Source organism: Bombina bombina, chromosome 7 (genome assembly GCF_027579735.1).
Source record: "Bombina bombina isolate aBomBom1 chromosome 7, aBomBom1.pri, whole genome shotgun sequence".
NCBI classification, from domain to species: Eukaryota; Metazoa; Chordata; class Amphibia; order Anura; family Bombinatoridae; genus Bombina; species Bombina bombina.
Genome location: NC_069505.1, coordinates 622805192 through 622821639, shown reverse-complemented (window position 1 = coordinate 622821639; position 16448 = coordinate 622805192). Strand labels below are relative to the sequence as shown.

General features: G+C 35.8%; 1 protein-coding gene across 1 annotated transcript in view; it reads right to left on the bottom strand.

Moving 5' to 3' along the window:
• Nucleotides 1-16448, bottom strand: part of LOC128636750 (indolethylamine N-methyltransferase-like) — a 125797-nt gene that overhangs the window by 39856 nt on the left and 69493 nt on the right. The window contains exon 2 of the mRNA XM_053689732.1: nucleotides 3848-4055. Within this exon, the coding sequence (XP_053545707.1) occupies nucleotides 3848-4055 (208 nt within the window). The remainder of the gene's footprint in view (nucleotides 1-3847; nucleotides 4056-16448) is intronic.

Here is a 16448-nt window from a genome sequence, read left to right as displayed (position 1 = left end):
ACCACCTCCATAGGAGGCAAAGTTTGTAAAACTGAATTGTGGGTGTGGTGAGGGGTGTATTTATAGGCATTTTGAGGTTTGGGAAACTTTGCCCCTCCTGGTAGGATTGTATATCCCATATGTCACTAGCTCATGGACTCTTGCCAATTACATGAAAGAAAAGAGAGAGAACATTCTGGAGGATCTTATTAATGAACGAAATTCTTGTATTTACTTTAACTAAAAATAATGATCTTAGAGTTAGATCATAAACGCTTGTAGATCAATATCTATATTTAAACCATTGGGGGACATGCTACTCAATGTGTGTATCCACCTAGTTTCAGCTTGTCTTAACTTTATTAAACGATCTGTACTGTTTTTATCTATAAACTCTAATACTTTAACTGTGATGCCCTCACTATTACATTTATGTTTATATTTGCAATGTCGAGATACACTGTGTCCCTCTAACCCATTCTTGATGTTATTTAGATGTTCATACACTCTTCTTTTTATCTTTCTCTTTGTGCTACCTATATATATATCAGTCCACAAAAACAGGTTAGCTGGTACACAACGTATGTGGAATTGCACGTTGTTCTACAATTGATATTAAACTTTTTGGTTCTATTCCAATTCATTGTGTACTCTGTTGTTTTATCAATCATGGTACACATACAACAATCCTTTCTATGGCATTTATATGTGCCATTTTCTAGTGTTAACCAATTGGATTTTTGACTAGATTTGTTTGTTTGCTTACATTTTAACTTTGAAGGGGCTATAATACTTTTCAAATCTCTGTTCTTTTTATATACTATGTTTGGTTATTGAGGATGGATTTGATTCCCTTTGCACCCTCATTATAAGTAGTAATATATTTAATACTTTCTTTTTTATACTTATATTTATTGTTTTCTGTTTCGGTCTTCTTTCTTAAGAGGTTTGCTCTTGGGACATTCAATCCTTCAATTTTAGCTTTTTCTATAATTTCTTTTTTATAACCCTTTTGTTTGAATTTTTCTGACAAAATATCTGCCTCATTTTTATAATCTTCAAGATTGGTACAATTCCTACGAATGCGTCTAAATTGTCCCCCAGGAATATTATTTTTCCATGCGGGTAGATGACCACTACTAGAATGTAAATACCCATTCCTATCGGTGGGTTTCCTATAATGTTTAGTGGCCACTTTACTACTTTCATCAACATATAGTATAAGATCTAAAAAGTCTATTTGTTTTTCTGACATTTTACTACTAAAATTTAAATTAAAATCATTATTATTTAAAAATATTAAAAAATCCTCCGCCTCCATTTTAGTACCTGTCCAAATCATTATAATATCATCGATATATCTAAAATAACGGTGTATATGTTTTTTAAATTGATGGTCACCCTATATTTTTTCATTTTCGAACATCCCCATATAAATATTAGCATACGTTGTGTACCAGCTAACCTGTTTTTGTGGACTGATATATATATAGGTCGCACAAAGAGAAAGATAAAAAGAAGAGTGTATGAACATCTAAATAACATCAAGAATGGGTTAGAGGGACACAGTGTATCTCGACATTGCAAATATAAACATAAATGTAATAGTGAGGGCATCACAGTTAAAGTATTAGAGTTTATAGATAAAAACAGTACAGATCGTTTAATAAAGTTAAGACAAGCTGAAACTAGGTGGATACACACATTGAGTAGCATGTCCCCCAATGGTTTAAATATAGATATTGATCTACAAGCGTTTATGATCTAACTCTAAGATCATTATTTTTAGTTAAAGTAAATACAAGAATTTCGTTCATTAATAAGATCCTCCAGAATGTTCTCTCTCTTTTTTTCACTTTTATTATGTAATATTTCCCTTCTATGAAGTATTTCTACTCTCTATCCCCCAAGAATCAATCAAATATCTATTGCGTTAAGGATCTTAGAGCGTTCAAATATCAATTAATTCCCTAGTATATAACATCAAAAATTGGAGTAGAGAGGTGTGACTTTTAATGTTCATATAGTTATAAATAATGAATTGGTTAATACCAGTAGTTAATGTATATGTGGTCACAGTTTAGTGTATTTTATAATAAGAGAAGTTTAGATGAATTTGTATTTTGTTCAGATGTAAATCAATTCATTTTATAGGTGGTTTAGATATGGTCATATGAGCGACATATAGTTTTAAGAGTATTTTAGTTGATTTTATATTGTGTCAATGCTGGTATATATTGTATATTGTTAGTTCATGTTGTTTACTTAAAAGTGTAAGATCAAATGTGAATAGCATATGTATAGCATAGTTACGATAATGACATAAGCATAAGATAGTGTGTACATCTATATTATATATATATATATATTATTTTATATTATATATATATAACAATGTTACGAATCAACAAGTGTCAAACATTGTCCGCTATACAGCGTACAAAGCTGTCAGTCAAGCCAGAGGGGAGGGTCAACAATAAGCCCGGTAAATTTAAAAGCCCTTAATTATTCCGAAATCATCTGTTGAGAAAGTCTGCCCGTGCAGTGGATGAAACGCGTTCAGAAGGAATAAAGTTATTTGGAAGCCTGTGGTTGAAAGGACAAACCAAGTGCTAAAGCGTCCGCACACAGTGCGGCTAAAAAGAGACCTGACTGATACAAACGAGAGCTCCGTTCAAGGAGAAGCGTTTGCAAACTACCTACGGTGACTGTGCACTGCTAACCAGGAGAATCAAATTACTTTTTAACAAAAGGCAAATAACCCATTGCAATCCTGTAAGTGCAATATTGTATGTTTTACGTGTGTATGAAATAAACGGATACTTTGAGTCGCTGTTGCGCCTGTCCCCTTTTTTTCCCTTTTTAGTTGGTCAGACCGGAGACTGGAGTACTGTTGCGAGTTCCTGGGGAGGCTGCATAGAACAAGCGAAGCATCAAGGAAATAACATCTTCACACACTGTGTGCTACACGGGTATTTTGAAAGCAGTTATACCATCTATCACTTACGGTACTGTGTTTTAAAACTCTTGTTTGGATACCTTTGGACACTTTTTGGACAGTTTTGGAGATTTGTGAACATTCACTGCTTTTATTAGAATATAATTCTAGCTGAATATTCTATTACATTTTGCATTTTATTATGATTTAATATTTTAACAATACTTCAATAGCTATAATAGTTCTTATTGTTACTAGTACTAGGAATATAAATCAGCACAAAAGGTATTATAGTCAGCTATTACAATCATTCTAGAGTGTATATTGTGTCACTTAATATTACACTAACTTCTATTCTTATAGCCCAGTTAGTCCATTAGAAGCTCTGCTTTCTATTAAGTGTGTTACCTGATAAATTAATTTCTTTCATGGTGGTGAGAGTCCACAAGACCTCACCATATGTTTTGTTTTCATTTGCACATCTTTTTTACCCTGCTTCTTTTATTTTTTGTCTTATTTCTTTTCCTACCTCATTTTGGTTGGCTGTATGTTAGACTGAGGTACCCGTAAGGTGGGAGGGGTTTTATGGAGCTCTTGGTAAGAAAGAGTAATTCCCAGGAGTAATAGATTGTGGACTCTCACCCCCATGAAAGAAATGAATTTATCAGGTATGCATAAATTATATTTTTTCTCAGTTGATTGTTAGCTAATTAGTGCTTAGGGTCAAAAACTCCTGGGAAGCTGACTAAAGTCATCAGCTATCAGAACACAATATGATCATGATACTAAAATGAACGAGCATGAGAAATCTGCTGTATCATATAAATAGCCATATAGGATCCTGCTTTAAATCAGGGTGTCAGATGAATGTAAAAAGTAAAATCTTGTGAACAGCTGGTCTGCAACTTGAATATTGAAAATATACCTTACCCTTTGCCTTCCATTTCTGCCATAAACTTGAATGTGTGAGACCAATCATAGGCGTCGTCATGAGTATTTTTCCATTTCTCCAGTTCCTCTTTGCAAACGTCATTTACTTCCAACACAGTGATGTCATTAAAGAACTCAGAGATTGGAATAAGGGTAAAAATAAGAGTGCCCCCTTGCATGTAAATCAAAGTTTCACCTTTAATACAACCTGTAGGTAAAGATGAGATTTGTCAACAATCAGAACAATAACAGCCTGATTTGTGTTTGATGGTTCTACCTGTTTACATGTGTTTTACTTACAGAGGTATCAACCAATCAGAACAATAACAGCCTGATTTGTGTTTGATGGTTCTACTTGTTTACATGTGTTTTACTTACAGAGACATCAACCAATCAGAACAATAACAACCTGATTTGTGTTTGATGGTTCTACTTGTTTACATGTGTTTTACTTACAGAGACATCAACCAATCAGAACAATAACAACCTGATTTGTGTTTGATGGTTCTACTTGTTTACATGTGTTTTACTTACAGAGACAACAACCAATCAGACAAATAACAGCATGATTTGTGTTTGATGGTTCTACTTGTTTACATGTGTTTTATTTACAGAGACATCAACCAATCAGAACAATAACATCCTGATTTGTGTTTGATGGTTCTACGTGTTTACATGTGATTTACTAACAGAAACATCAACCAATCAGAACAATAACAGCCTGATTTGTGTTTGATAGTTCTACTTGTTTACATGTGTTTTACTTACAGAGGTATCAACCAATCAGAACAATAACAGCCTGATTTGTGTTTGATGGTTCTACTTGTTTACATGTGTTTTACTTACAGAGACATCAACCAATCAGAACAATAACAGCCTGATTTGTGTTTGATGGTTCTACTTGTTTACATGTGTTTTACTTACAGATGTATCAACCAATCAGAACAATAACAGCCTGATTTGTGTTTGATGGTTCTACTTGTTTACATGTGTTTTACTTACAGAGACATAAACCAATCAGAACAATTACAGCCTGATTTGTGTTTGATGGTTCTACTTATTTACATGTGTTTTACTTACAGAGACATCAACCAATCAGAACAATAAAAGCCTGATTTGTGTTTGATGGTTCTACTTGTTTACATGTGTTTTACTTACAGAGACATCAACCAAACAGAACAATAACAGCCTGATTTGTGTATGATGGTTCTACTTATTTACATGTGTTTTACTTACAGAGACATCAACCAATCAGAACAATAAAAGCCTGATTTGTGTTTGATGGTTCTACTTGTTTACATGTGTTTTACTTACAGAGACATCAACCAAACAGAACAATAACAGCCTGATTTGTGTATGATGGTTCTACTTGTTTACATGTGTTTTACTTACAGAGACATCAACCAAACAAAACAATAACAGCCTGATTTGTGTTTGATGGTTCTACTTATTTACATGTGTTTTACTTACAGAGACATCAACCAATCAGAACAATAAAAGCCTGATTTGTGTTTGATGGTTCTACTTGTTTACATGTGTTTTACTTACAGAGACATCAACCAATCAGAACAATAACAGCCTGATTTGTGTTTGATGGTTCTACTTGTTTACATGTGTTTTACTTACAGAGACATCAACCAAACAGAACAATAACAGCCTGATTTGTGTATGATGGTTCTACTTATTTACATGTGTTTTACTTACAGAGACATCAACCAATCAGAACAATAAAAGCCTGATTTGTGTTTGATGGTTCTACTTGTTTACATGTGTTTTATTTACAGAGACATCAACCAATCCGAACAATAACAACCTGATTTGTGTTTGATGGTTCTACTTGTTTACATGTGATTTACTTACAGATACATCAAGCAATCAGAACAATAACAACCTGATTTGTGTATGATGGTTCTACTTATTTACATGTGTTTTACTTACAGAGACATCAACCAATCAGAACAATAAAAGCCTGATTTGTGTTTGATGGTTCTACTTGTTTACATGTGTTTTATTTACAGAGACATCAACCAATCCGAACAATAACAACCTGATTTGTGTTTAATGGTTCTACTTGTTTACATGTGATTTACTTACAGGGGTATCAACCAATCAGAACAATAACAGCCTGATTTGTGTTTGATGGTTCTACTTGTTTACATGTGTTTAACTTACAGAGACATCAACCAATCAGAACAATAACATCCTGATTTGTGTTTGATGGTTCTACTTATTTACATGAGTTTTACTTACAGAGACATAAACCAATCAGAACAATAACAGCCTAATTTGTGTTTGATGGTTCTACTTGTTTACATGTGTTTTACTTACAAAGACATCAACCAATCAGAACAATAACAGCCTGATTTGTGTTTGATGGTTCTACTTGTTTACATGTGTTTTACTTACAGGGGTATCAACCAATCAGAACAATAACAACCTGATTTGTGTTTGATGGTTCTACGTGTTTACATGTGTTTTACTTACAGAGGTATCAACCAATCAGAACAATAACAGCCTGATTTGTGTTTGATGGTTCTACTTGTTTACATGTGTTTTACTTATAGAGACATCAACCAATCAGAACAATAACAGCCTGATTTGTGTTTGATGGTTCTACTTGTTTACATGTGTTTTACTTACAGGGGTATCAACCAATCAGAACAATAACAACCTGATTTGTGTTTGATGGTTCTACTTGTTTACTTGTGTTTTACTTACCGAGACATCAACCAATGAACCAAGCTTTGGATACTTTAAAAGTCTGTAGATGGCAAATACATTAATGTTCGGCTAGATTAAGAGTTTTGTGGTAAGAGCTGCTTGGTGCTATCTTGCAAGTTATTGTCACCGCTCACTTCCCTATAGCGCTGCTATTACAAGTTTTCATAAACTCGGCGTTAGCAGGCAAGAAGTGAGCATTGAGCAAAATTGAGCTCCATACCGGACTCCAATAACAGTGCCGCGGTGAGCTGGTTTTACGTGCTCATGCACGATTTCCTCATAGACATCAATGGGGAGAGTCGGCTGAAAAAAAGTCTAACACCTGCAATAAAGGAGCGTAAAGCTCCGTAACGCAGCCCCATTGATTCCTATGGGGAAATAAAAAGTTATGTTTACATCTAACACCCTAACATAAACCCTGAGTCTAAACACCCCTAATTTGCTGCCCCCAACATCGCTGACACCTACATTACACTTATTAACTCCTAATCTCCCACCCTGACATCGCCGCCACCTACAATACAGTTATTGACCCCTAATCTGCCACCCCAACATCACCGCCACCTACATTACACTAATTTAAAACTAAATACTTACCTGTAAAATAAACCCTAAGTTAGCTACAATATAACTAATAGTTACATTGTAGCTAGCTTAGGTTTTATTTTTATTTCACAGGCAAGTTTGTATTTATTTTAACTAGGTAGAATAGTTAGTAAATAGTTATTAACTATTTACTAGCTACCTAGCTAAAATAAATACAAATTTACCTGTAAAATAAAACCTAACCTGTCTTACACTAACACCTAACCTTACACTACAATTAAATAAATTACATTAATTAAATACTATTAACATGCAGCTAGATTACAAGTTTTGCATTATACTGAAAACGCAGTGTTATCAGGTTGTACCGCTGCTTTTTCACTACCGCTGGTATTACGAGTCTTGCAGATTTAGGGGCACCGCACACTTTTTTGGGCTTACTGCAAATCAACTTACGCAATTTGAGTATAGTCTTTTTTTCAATGGGACTCACATAGCGCTGGTATTACGAGTTTGTCTTGGGAGGCCAAAAAGTGAGCGGTACACCCTATCCCGTCAAGATTCGTACCGCATTTTAAAGTCAGTAGTTATGAGTTTTACACTACAACGCTGTAGCATAAAACTCATAACTAAAGTGCTAAAAAGTACACTAACACCCATAAACTACCTATTAACCCCTAAACCGAGGCCCTCCCGCATTTGCAAACACTAAAATAAAAATATTAACCCCTAATCTGCCGCTCTGGTCATTGCCGCCACTATAATAAACAAATTAACCCCTAAACCGCCGTACTCCCGCCTCGCAAACACTAGTTAAATATTATTAACCCCTAATCTGCTGTCCCTAACATCGCCGCCACCTACCTACATTTATTAACCCCTAATCTACCGCCCCCAACGTCGCAGCCACTATATTAAATTTATTAACCCCTAAATCTAAGTCTAACCATAACCCTAATACCCCCTAACTTAAATATAATTTAAATAAATCTAAATAAAATCTACTATTATTACCTAAATTATTCCTATTTAAAACTAAATACTTACCTATAAAATAAACCCTAAGCTAGCTACAATATAACTAATAGTTACATTGTATCTAGCTTAGGTTTTATTTTTATTTTACAGGCAAGTTTGTATTTATTTTAACTAGGTAGAAAAGGTATTAAATAATTATTAACTATTTAATAACTACCTAGCTAAAATAAATACAAATTTACCTGTAAAATAAAACCTAACCTAAATTACACTAACACCTAACCAAACCCTACAATTAAATAAATTACCTAAATTAAATATAATTAAATAAATTAAATACAATTAGCTACATTACAAAAACAAACAAACACTAAATTACAGAAAATAAAAAACAAATTACAAGATCTTTAAACTAATTACACCTAATCTAAGAGCCCTATCAAAATAAAAAAGCCCCCCAAAATTAAAAAAAAACCCTAGCCTAAACTAAACTACCAATAGTCCTTAAAAGGGCCTTTTGCGGGGCATTGCCCCAAAGAAATCAGCTCTTTTACCTGAAAAAGAAAATACACACAACCCCCCCAACAGTAAAACCCACCACCCACACAACCAACCCCCCAAATAAAACCCTAACTAAAAAAACCTAAGCTCCCCATTGCCCTGAAAAGGGCAGTTGGATGGGCATTGCCCTTTAAAGGTCATTTAGCTCTATTGCTGCCCAAAGCCCTAACCTAAAAATAAAACCCACCCAATACACCCTTAAAAAATCCTAACAGCAAATAGAACAGCCAATAGAATGCCAGCTCAATCCTATTGGCTGATTGGATCAGCCAATAGGATTGAACTTCAATCCTATTGGCTGATCCAATCAGCCAATAGAATTTTTTCTACCTTAATTCCGATTGGCTGATAGAATTCTATCAGCCAATTGGAAATGAAGGGACGCCATCTTGGATGACGTCATTTAAAGGAACATTCATTCTGAAGAAGACGTCGATGGAAGAGGATGCTCTGCGTCGGATGTCTTGAAGATGGACCCGCTCCGCGCCGGATGGATGAAGATAGAAGATGCCGTCTGGATGATGACTTCTGCCCGTTTGGAGGACCACTTCTGCCCGGTTGGATAAAGACTTCGCCCGGCTTCATTGAGGACTTCGGCCCGGTTGGGTGAAGACGTCTCCCGGTAAGGTGATCTTTAAGGGGTTATTGTTATTGTTTTTTTAAGGGGGGATTGGGTGGGTTTTAAAGTAGGGTTGGGTGTGTGGGTGGTGGGTTTTAATGTTGGGGGGTATTGTACTTTTTTTTCAGGTAAAAGAGCTGATTACTTTGGGGCAATGCCCCGCAAAAGGCCCTTTTAAGGGCTATTTGTAATTTAGTGTAGGGTAGGGCTTTTTTTTTATTTTGGAGGGGCTTTTTATTTTGTTAGGGGGATTAGAGTAGGTGTAATTAGTTTAAAAATCTTGTAATTTCTTTATTATTTTCTGTAATTTAGTGTTTTTTTTCCGTACTTTAGATCATTTTATTTAATTGTAATTAATTGTATGTAATTTAGGGAATTAATTTAATTGTATGGTAGTGTTAGGTGTAATTGTAACTTAGGTTAGGTTTTATTTTACAGGTACATTTGTATTTATTTTAGCTAGGTAGTTATTAAATAGTTAATAACTATTTAATAACTATTCTACCTAGTTAAAATAAATATAAACTTGCCTGTATAATAAAAATAAATCCTAAAATAGCTACAATGTAACTATTAGTTATATTGTAGCTAGATTAGGGTTTATTTTATAGGTAAGTATTTAGTTTTAAATAGGAATAATTTAGTTAATTGTAGTAATTTTATCTAGATTTTTTTAAATTATATTTAAGTTAGGGGGGTTAGGGTTAGACTTAGGTTTAGGGGTTAATATGTTTATTATAGTGGCGGGGACGTTGGGGGCGGCAGATTAGGGGTTAATAAATATAATGCAGGTGTCGGCGATGTTGGGGGCAGCAGATTAGGGGTTCATAAGTATAATGTAGGTGGCAGCGGTGTCCGGAGCGGCAGATTAATGGTTAATAATTATAATGTAGGTGTCGGCGATGTCGGGGGCGGCAGATTAGGGGTTAATAAGTGTAAGATTAGGGGTGTTTAGACTAAGGGTTCATGTTAGGGTGTTAGGTGTAAACATAACTTTTATTTCCCCATAGGAATCAATAGGGCTGCGTTAGGAGCTGAACGCTGCTTTTTTGCAGGTGTTAGGTTTTTTTTCAGCCGGCTCTCCCCCATTGATTCCTTTGGGGAAATCGAGCATGAGCACGTTTAGCCAGCTCACCGCTAACGTAAGCAGCGCTTGTATTAGAGTGAGATGTGGAGCTAAATTTTGCTCTCCGATAACTTTTTTGCGGCTAACGCCGGGTTTGTAAAAACCCGTAATACCAGCGTTGTCTGTAGGTGAGCGGTGAGCAGAAACTGCTCGTTAGCACCGCATAGCTTCTAACGCAAAACTCGTAATCTAGGCGTTTTTTTATTTAAAAATGCCACTTCATTGATATCTAATCTTTTTAAATGAGGGACACCACTGTAATATATTTTTGCTCAAATTATTCCAAATTCCTCTAACTTTGAAATGTGTTATTCTCTAAATAAAATCACGGAAAAATTTTTTTTAGTGACCCAGATCTACATTTACACACGGATATAGAAATGTATGAATTAGATCCACAAGTATATAACAGGAATGAGCCAGGGGCACAGGATAAGTACACTTTGTGTGTTGTAAATGGGGAGTGGTAGAGTGTTAGTGTGGGGTATTAATGTGCTGCAACAGATATAAATCATGTCATTAAAGGGACATTTAACGGTAAATAACTGCTCGATAGAATGATGTATTCCAAACACGGTTAGCCTGAGAATAATCTGCAGATATATTTGTTTTAAATTATATAATTATATTATTTATTAAGATATTTAAAAAATAAGGGTCAGGTTACAAGTGGTGAGCTAGATCTATGGTAAATGTTATGTATGCTGGTATTACAGAGTTACAGGTTGCGATCGAGTGAAAGACGAAACTGCGCTAGAATATTTAGCACAACTTTAGACCTGAAGTAAAGTGTAAGGGTTAAAAAAAAAGATCACAAAACACATTAAAAACATTTTAGAATAAAGTATTACACTCATATATACACTTTGTTTTTATTCATTTGTAATATGTTTTATTGTGTTTTGAATAGAAATACTTAAATTCCTATGTTCTTCATTTAGAAAAAAAATATTTTTTATTTTAAAATAGATATTTCTAAATACAATATATCTGTATATACAATATATATCTATCTATATCTGTATATATTCATATAGACATATAGTGCACAAGAGATGATATTGATATTGATATTTATTTTTTGGAGCAAGCCCCATAGAAGTCCTGAAATTAGCGCGCTTGAGTCTTTCACTTGCACACTTTTTTACTTTCAACTTGTAATACGCGCGCAAATCAAGTTTCAATAATATTTTAGCAAAAAAATGAATAATTTAGATTGCTACTTGTAATTTAGCCCTTCGTGAGCATGAAGCAATATGTGCCACCATGGGGCCTATTTAACAAAGGTCTGTCGGACCTGATCATACAGTGCGGATCAGGTCCGACAGACCTCGCAGGCTCACCAGAAACACGGGCTCTCAAGCTTCGTCCGGAGCTTGATAAATGGGCCCCCATGTTGTAAGCTAGGAAGGCCTGCAAAAAGGGGACAAAATAAATAAGAAAAGTATATGGCAAAGCTGTTTCACTACATATTATGAAACATTTTATATTATACTCAAAAATTTATTAATCTTCCTTTAAATGTCAATTGAATATGACCCTTTAAAATTGTAATTATTTGGCCTTTATTCTTATTATGATTAATATTAATATATTTTTAAAAATTTTTTCAAGTATAACTGTGACATCAATCACTTATGGATAACAAAAATAACTAAAGATCATATAATAATAACCCAAAGTCAACAATATAAAAACTGTGGTCCTTTGATACAAAGGGCGTCCATTGGTCCTAAATGCACGTTTTCCCAGAATGCTATTCACTATCATAATGGGCACCTAATATAACCGTATGTATGAATAATAACCTAACCCCCTGCTGTTGAGGGTCTAATATAATATTTAAATGAAGTGTATTACAGGTACAGAAGCACTGGGGCTTATGATCAAACTGATTTGGGTTTAAACAAAAGTAGAAGGAGGTAAACAAGGGTCATGTGGCAGGACAGTATGCAGATGTGTGTGAGATAAAGTTTCAGAGCTTGGATTTGTGTAACAACAGGCTTTTAGACATTAGAGAAATGTAGTGAAAATGATTATATGTGTATATCTAGTATTATATTAGTGTAAGATGTGCAATATGCAGATGATTGTTACATTATTTCATCAGATGGTGAGAGTCTGCTAGTCATTCCCCTCCTGACCACTAGGAGGAGGCAAAGACACCACAACACATCAGAGCTTTTAAATCCTTTCCACTTCCCATGTTCCTCGTCATTTTCTGTTGCCATCTTGATGAGGAGTGAGGTGAAAGTGAAGTGCATGATCTACTCATCGTTGAAAGGGAATCCTCTTACTTACTGAGGCATAGTTCCTCCTCTCAGTAACCTGCATTAAACAAGTAATTATCAGCCTGACAGTGAAAGTCTTATTTCAGTGAGAAATGTTGCAGGCCACCCAGATGAAATGTGGGCTTGTCCACCAATCCCCTGGTCTACATTGAGCTGTTTCTTGTGGATCCACAGCCCTCCCCAGGTAAAATGTGTTCTTCTCCACCAATCCACTGGTCTACAGTGAGCTGCTCCTTGTGGATCCTCAGCCCTCCCTAGGTGAAATGTGTTCTTCTCCACCAATCTCCTGGGTTGTAGATGTTGTTACTACCTTAGATCCTTGGCATCATGCTCACACTGCCTATGGGATCATCTACTGGAAGCAAGTTGCAGTAACTGAGGTAAGCACAGAGGTGCTGGGAGGTATGAATTTGCACCTTCATAGCCCTCCAACTATTAGTATGAACATGGTCACATACTTCACATAGTCTGGGGACATATATGTATACACCATAACCTTATACTAGCAGTTTATAGCACTTTTGGGCACTTGGGAATTTTTTTTTTTTTTTTTTTTTGGGTTACTGTTACAAAATATATATAGCGGCACTAAAAAATGGTAAACTGATAAAAAATGATGAGTAATGCAAAAATACAATAATAAATGTTTTGGGGCCGAATAATCATTATTATCAGGCTCGCCGGAAACAGCAGTTATGAAGCAGCGGTCTTAAGACCGCTGCTCCATAACTAGTCCGCTGCCTCTGGGGCTGCGGTCTGCAATCCAATTGATTGACACCCCCTGCTAGGGCCGATTGGCTGTGAATCTGCAGGGGGCGGCATTGCACAAGCAGTTCTGGTGAACAGCTTGTGCAATGTTAAATGCCGACAGTGTATGCTGTCGGCATTCAGCGATGTCTGTCGGACATGACACGCTAGAGCGTATCATGTCAGACAGACATTGATAAATTGGCCCCATAGTGTCTAAAAGTCTATCTTGTGCAGAATCAAAATGGTAAGTACTAGTTATGGTTTTGACTTTACTTCACTCCCACTATAGGTGCTTCCTGCGGTGAGTTGTGTCTTTAAAACCATCAAATTGTTCCTCTTGTCTCTTTGTCTGGCCGCCATGACTGTGGGTGAAGTTTTGAAGTGAGAGTGCAAAAATTGTAATCCTTTGATGCCATCGGAGCTTACTGATATTCAGTCTCTAGTTCTCAATATTTCTGAAGCCCTCTCACCTAAGTTTGATACTCTTAAAAAGGAGATCAAACAAGATATAGCACAATTATCTACAGAAATTAAACAATTTGCTGGTAGGCTTTCTGAAGCAGAGCAAAGAATATCTGATCTCGAAGATATTACTCTGGGTCAGAATGCTAAGCTTGAAGCCACAACTTCTTCTCTTCTTAAACTGCAGAATAAAGTAGAAGACTTAGAGAACCGTGCAGGAAGAAATAATCTTAGAATAATAGGGGTCCCTGAAGAGAAACAGTATGAGGACATAAATAAATTACTCACAATTACACTTCCACAAATCGTAAAGATGCCAGAGGTTTATTCAAAAATAGTTATTAAATGGGCACAAAGGATAGGACCATCTGCCCAGATTAAAACAATAAGAGGCCTAGACCAATTATAGCCAAAGTCCTGAATTATCAAGACAAGGTCACCCTTTTACAATTTTTTCGTAAACATCAACCTATTCTTTTGGGGGACGCTAGAATCCTCATATTTCAGGATTACACAGCCGAAACGGCTGCGAAAAGAAGAGAATTAGCCCCAATCTGTACAAAATTTATACGACAGGGCCTGCGAGCAACCATACTGCACCCAGCGAGACTTAAATTGCTATTAGATAATAATACATTTCTTTTACAAAGATATGACGAGTCCACGGATTCATCCTTACTTGTGGGATATTATCCTCCTGCTAACAGGAAGTGGCAAAGAGCACCACAGCAGAGCTGTTATATAACTGCTCCCTTAGCTCCTCCCCCCAGTCATTCTTTTTGCCTATGCTAGTAATAGGAAGGGTAAAGTAATAGTGGTGATAAAATGATAGTTTTAATTTCTTCAATCAAGCTGTTTTTTTATTTTAAATGGTACCGGTGAGTACTATTTGACTCAGGGGGGATTTGGAAGAAGATTTCCCCCTGAAATTGATGATCTTAGTTACTAAGTTCAATTATGGTTCCCACAGATGTGAAGGTAATGTGGGAAAAATCTTCAGTGTGGAGAACAGTCTCATGCAGCAAGTAGCATTTAAGGTATGTTTTCAGCCTTTTTATTTCTGAGGAGAGTTAATATATCAGAACTGGCTGATTGGGTTCCTCATAGTGGGAACAGGGTAAGCAGTAGTCCTATATGCAAAAGGGTGTTACTGTACTCCTGGGTGTTTGTTTTCTAATACTTATGCACTCAAAGTCAGCATATAATTAAAACACTGGGACATATTACTAAGTCTTTATTATATTGTTAAACAAAAGGATGGCTTTTATTGTGTTTTTGGGGACCACATGGCAGTTTGAAACCGTTTCTCATGAGGTAGTTTAAATTTCAGTGCAACCTCCATTGTGGGCGGGGCCTAGTTTACACTGAAGGAGACAGCAAGGGGTCTTATTTAGCAAAGTGTAATTTTTTTGCTTAAATGTTCCTCTAAAGTGTAAATTTCTACTCTTGGATTTGGGATGCAATAATTTTTGGCAACTCTGCATTTATATTCATAGTTTTTGAACGTTTATAGGCTACTTAAGTGTGTTTGGAAAAAAATTGTGGGCTTTTAATTCTTAAAGGCACAGTACCCGTTTTTTACAAAATTAATTTTTTCAATAAATAAAGTGTTTACCAACTGTTGTGGTTATTACTACTTGGTTTAACATGTCTGACATTGAGGAAACTCATTGCTCTATGTGTTTAGAAGCCATTGTGGAACCCCCTCTTACATTGTGTACCTCTTGTACTGATAGAGCCTTACACTGTAAAGAACATATTTCAGGAAATTAAAGTGTGTCTAAGGATGATTCTCAGTCTGAAGAGAATCAGGATATGCCATCTAATTCTCCTCAAGTGTCCCAACCTTTAACACCCACACAAGTGACACCTAGTACATCTAGTGCGTCTAATTCTTTTACTCTGCAAGATATGGCGGCAGTTATGTCAATTACCCTCACTGAGGTATTATCTAAACTGCCAGGTTTGCAGGGTAAACGCAGTAGGCCAGGTATTAACGTAAATACTGAACCCTCTGATGCTTTAGTAGCCATTTCCGATGTACCCTCACAATGCTCTGAATTGGGGGTTAGGGAATTATTGTCTGAGGGAGAACTTTCAGATTCAGGGAATGTGTTACCTCAGACAGATACGGACTTAGCATCCTTTAAATTTAAACTTGAACACCTTCGCCTGTTGCTCAGGGAGGTCCTAGCGACTCTGGATGATTGTGAACCTATTATGTAAAATGGATAAATATCTAGAAGTTCCTACTTACACTGATGTTTTTTCCGGTTCCCAAAAGAATTTAGGAAATTATTAAAAAGGAATGGGATAGACCAGGTATACCGTTCTCTCCCCTCCTAATTTTAAGAAAATGTTTCCCATATCAGCCACCATCAAGGACTCCTGGCAAACGGTCCCTAAGGTTGAGGGAGCAATATCTACTCTAGCTAAGTGTACAACTATACCTATTGAGGACAGTTGTGTTTTCAAAGACCCTATGGATAAAAAAAATAGAGGGTCTTCTAAAGAAATTATTTATTCACCAGGGTTTCTTGTTACAAC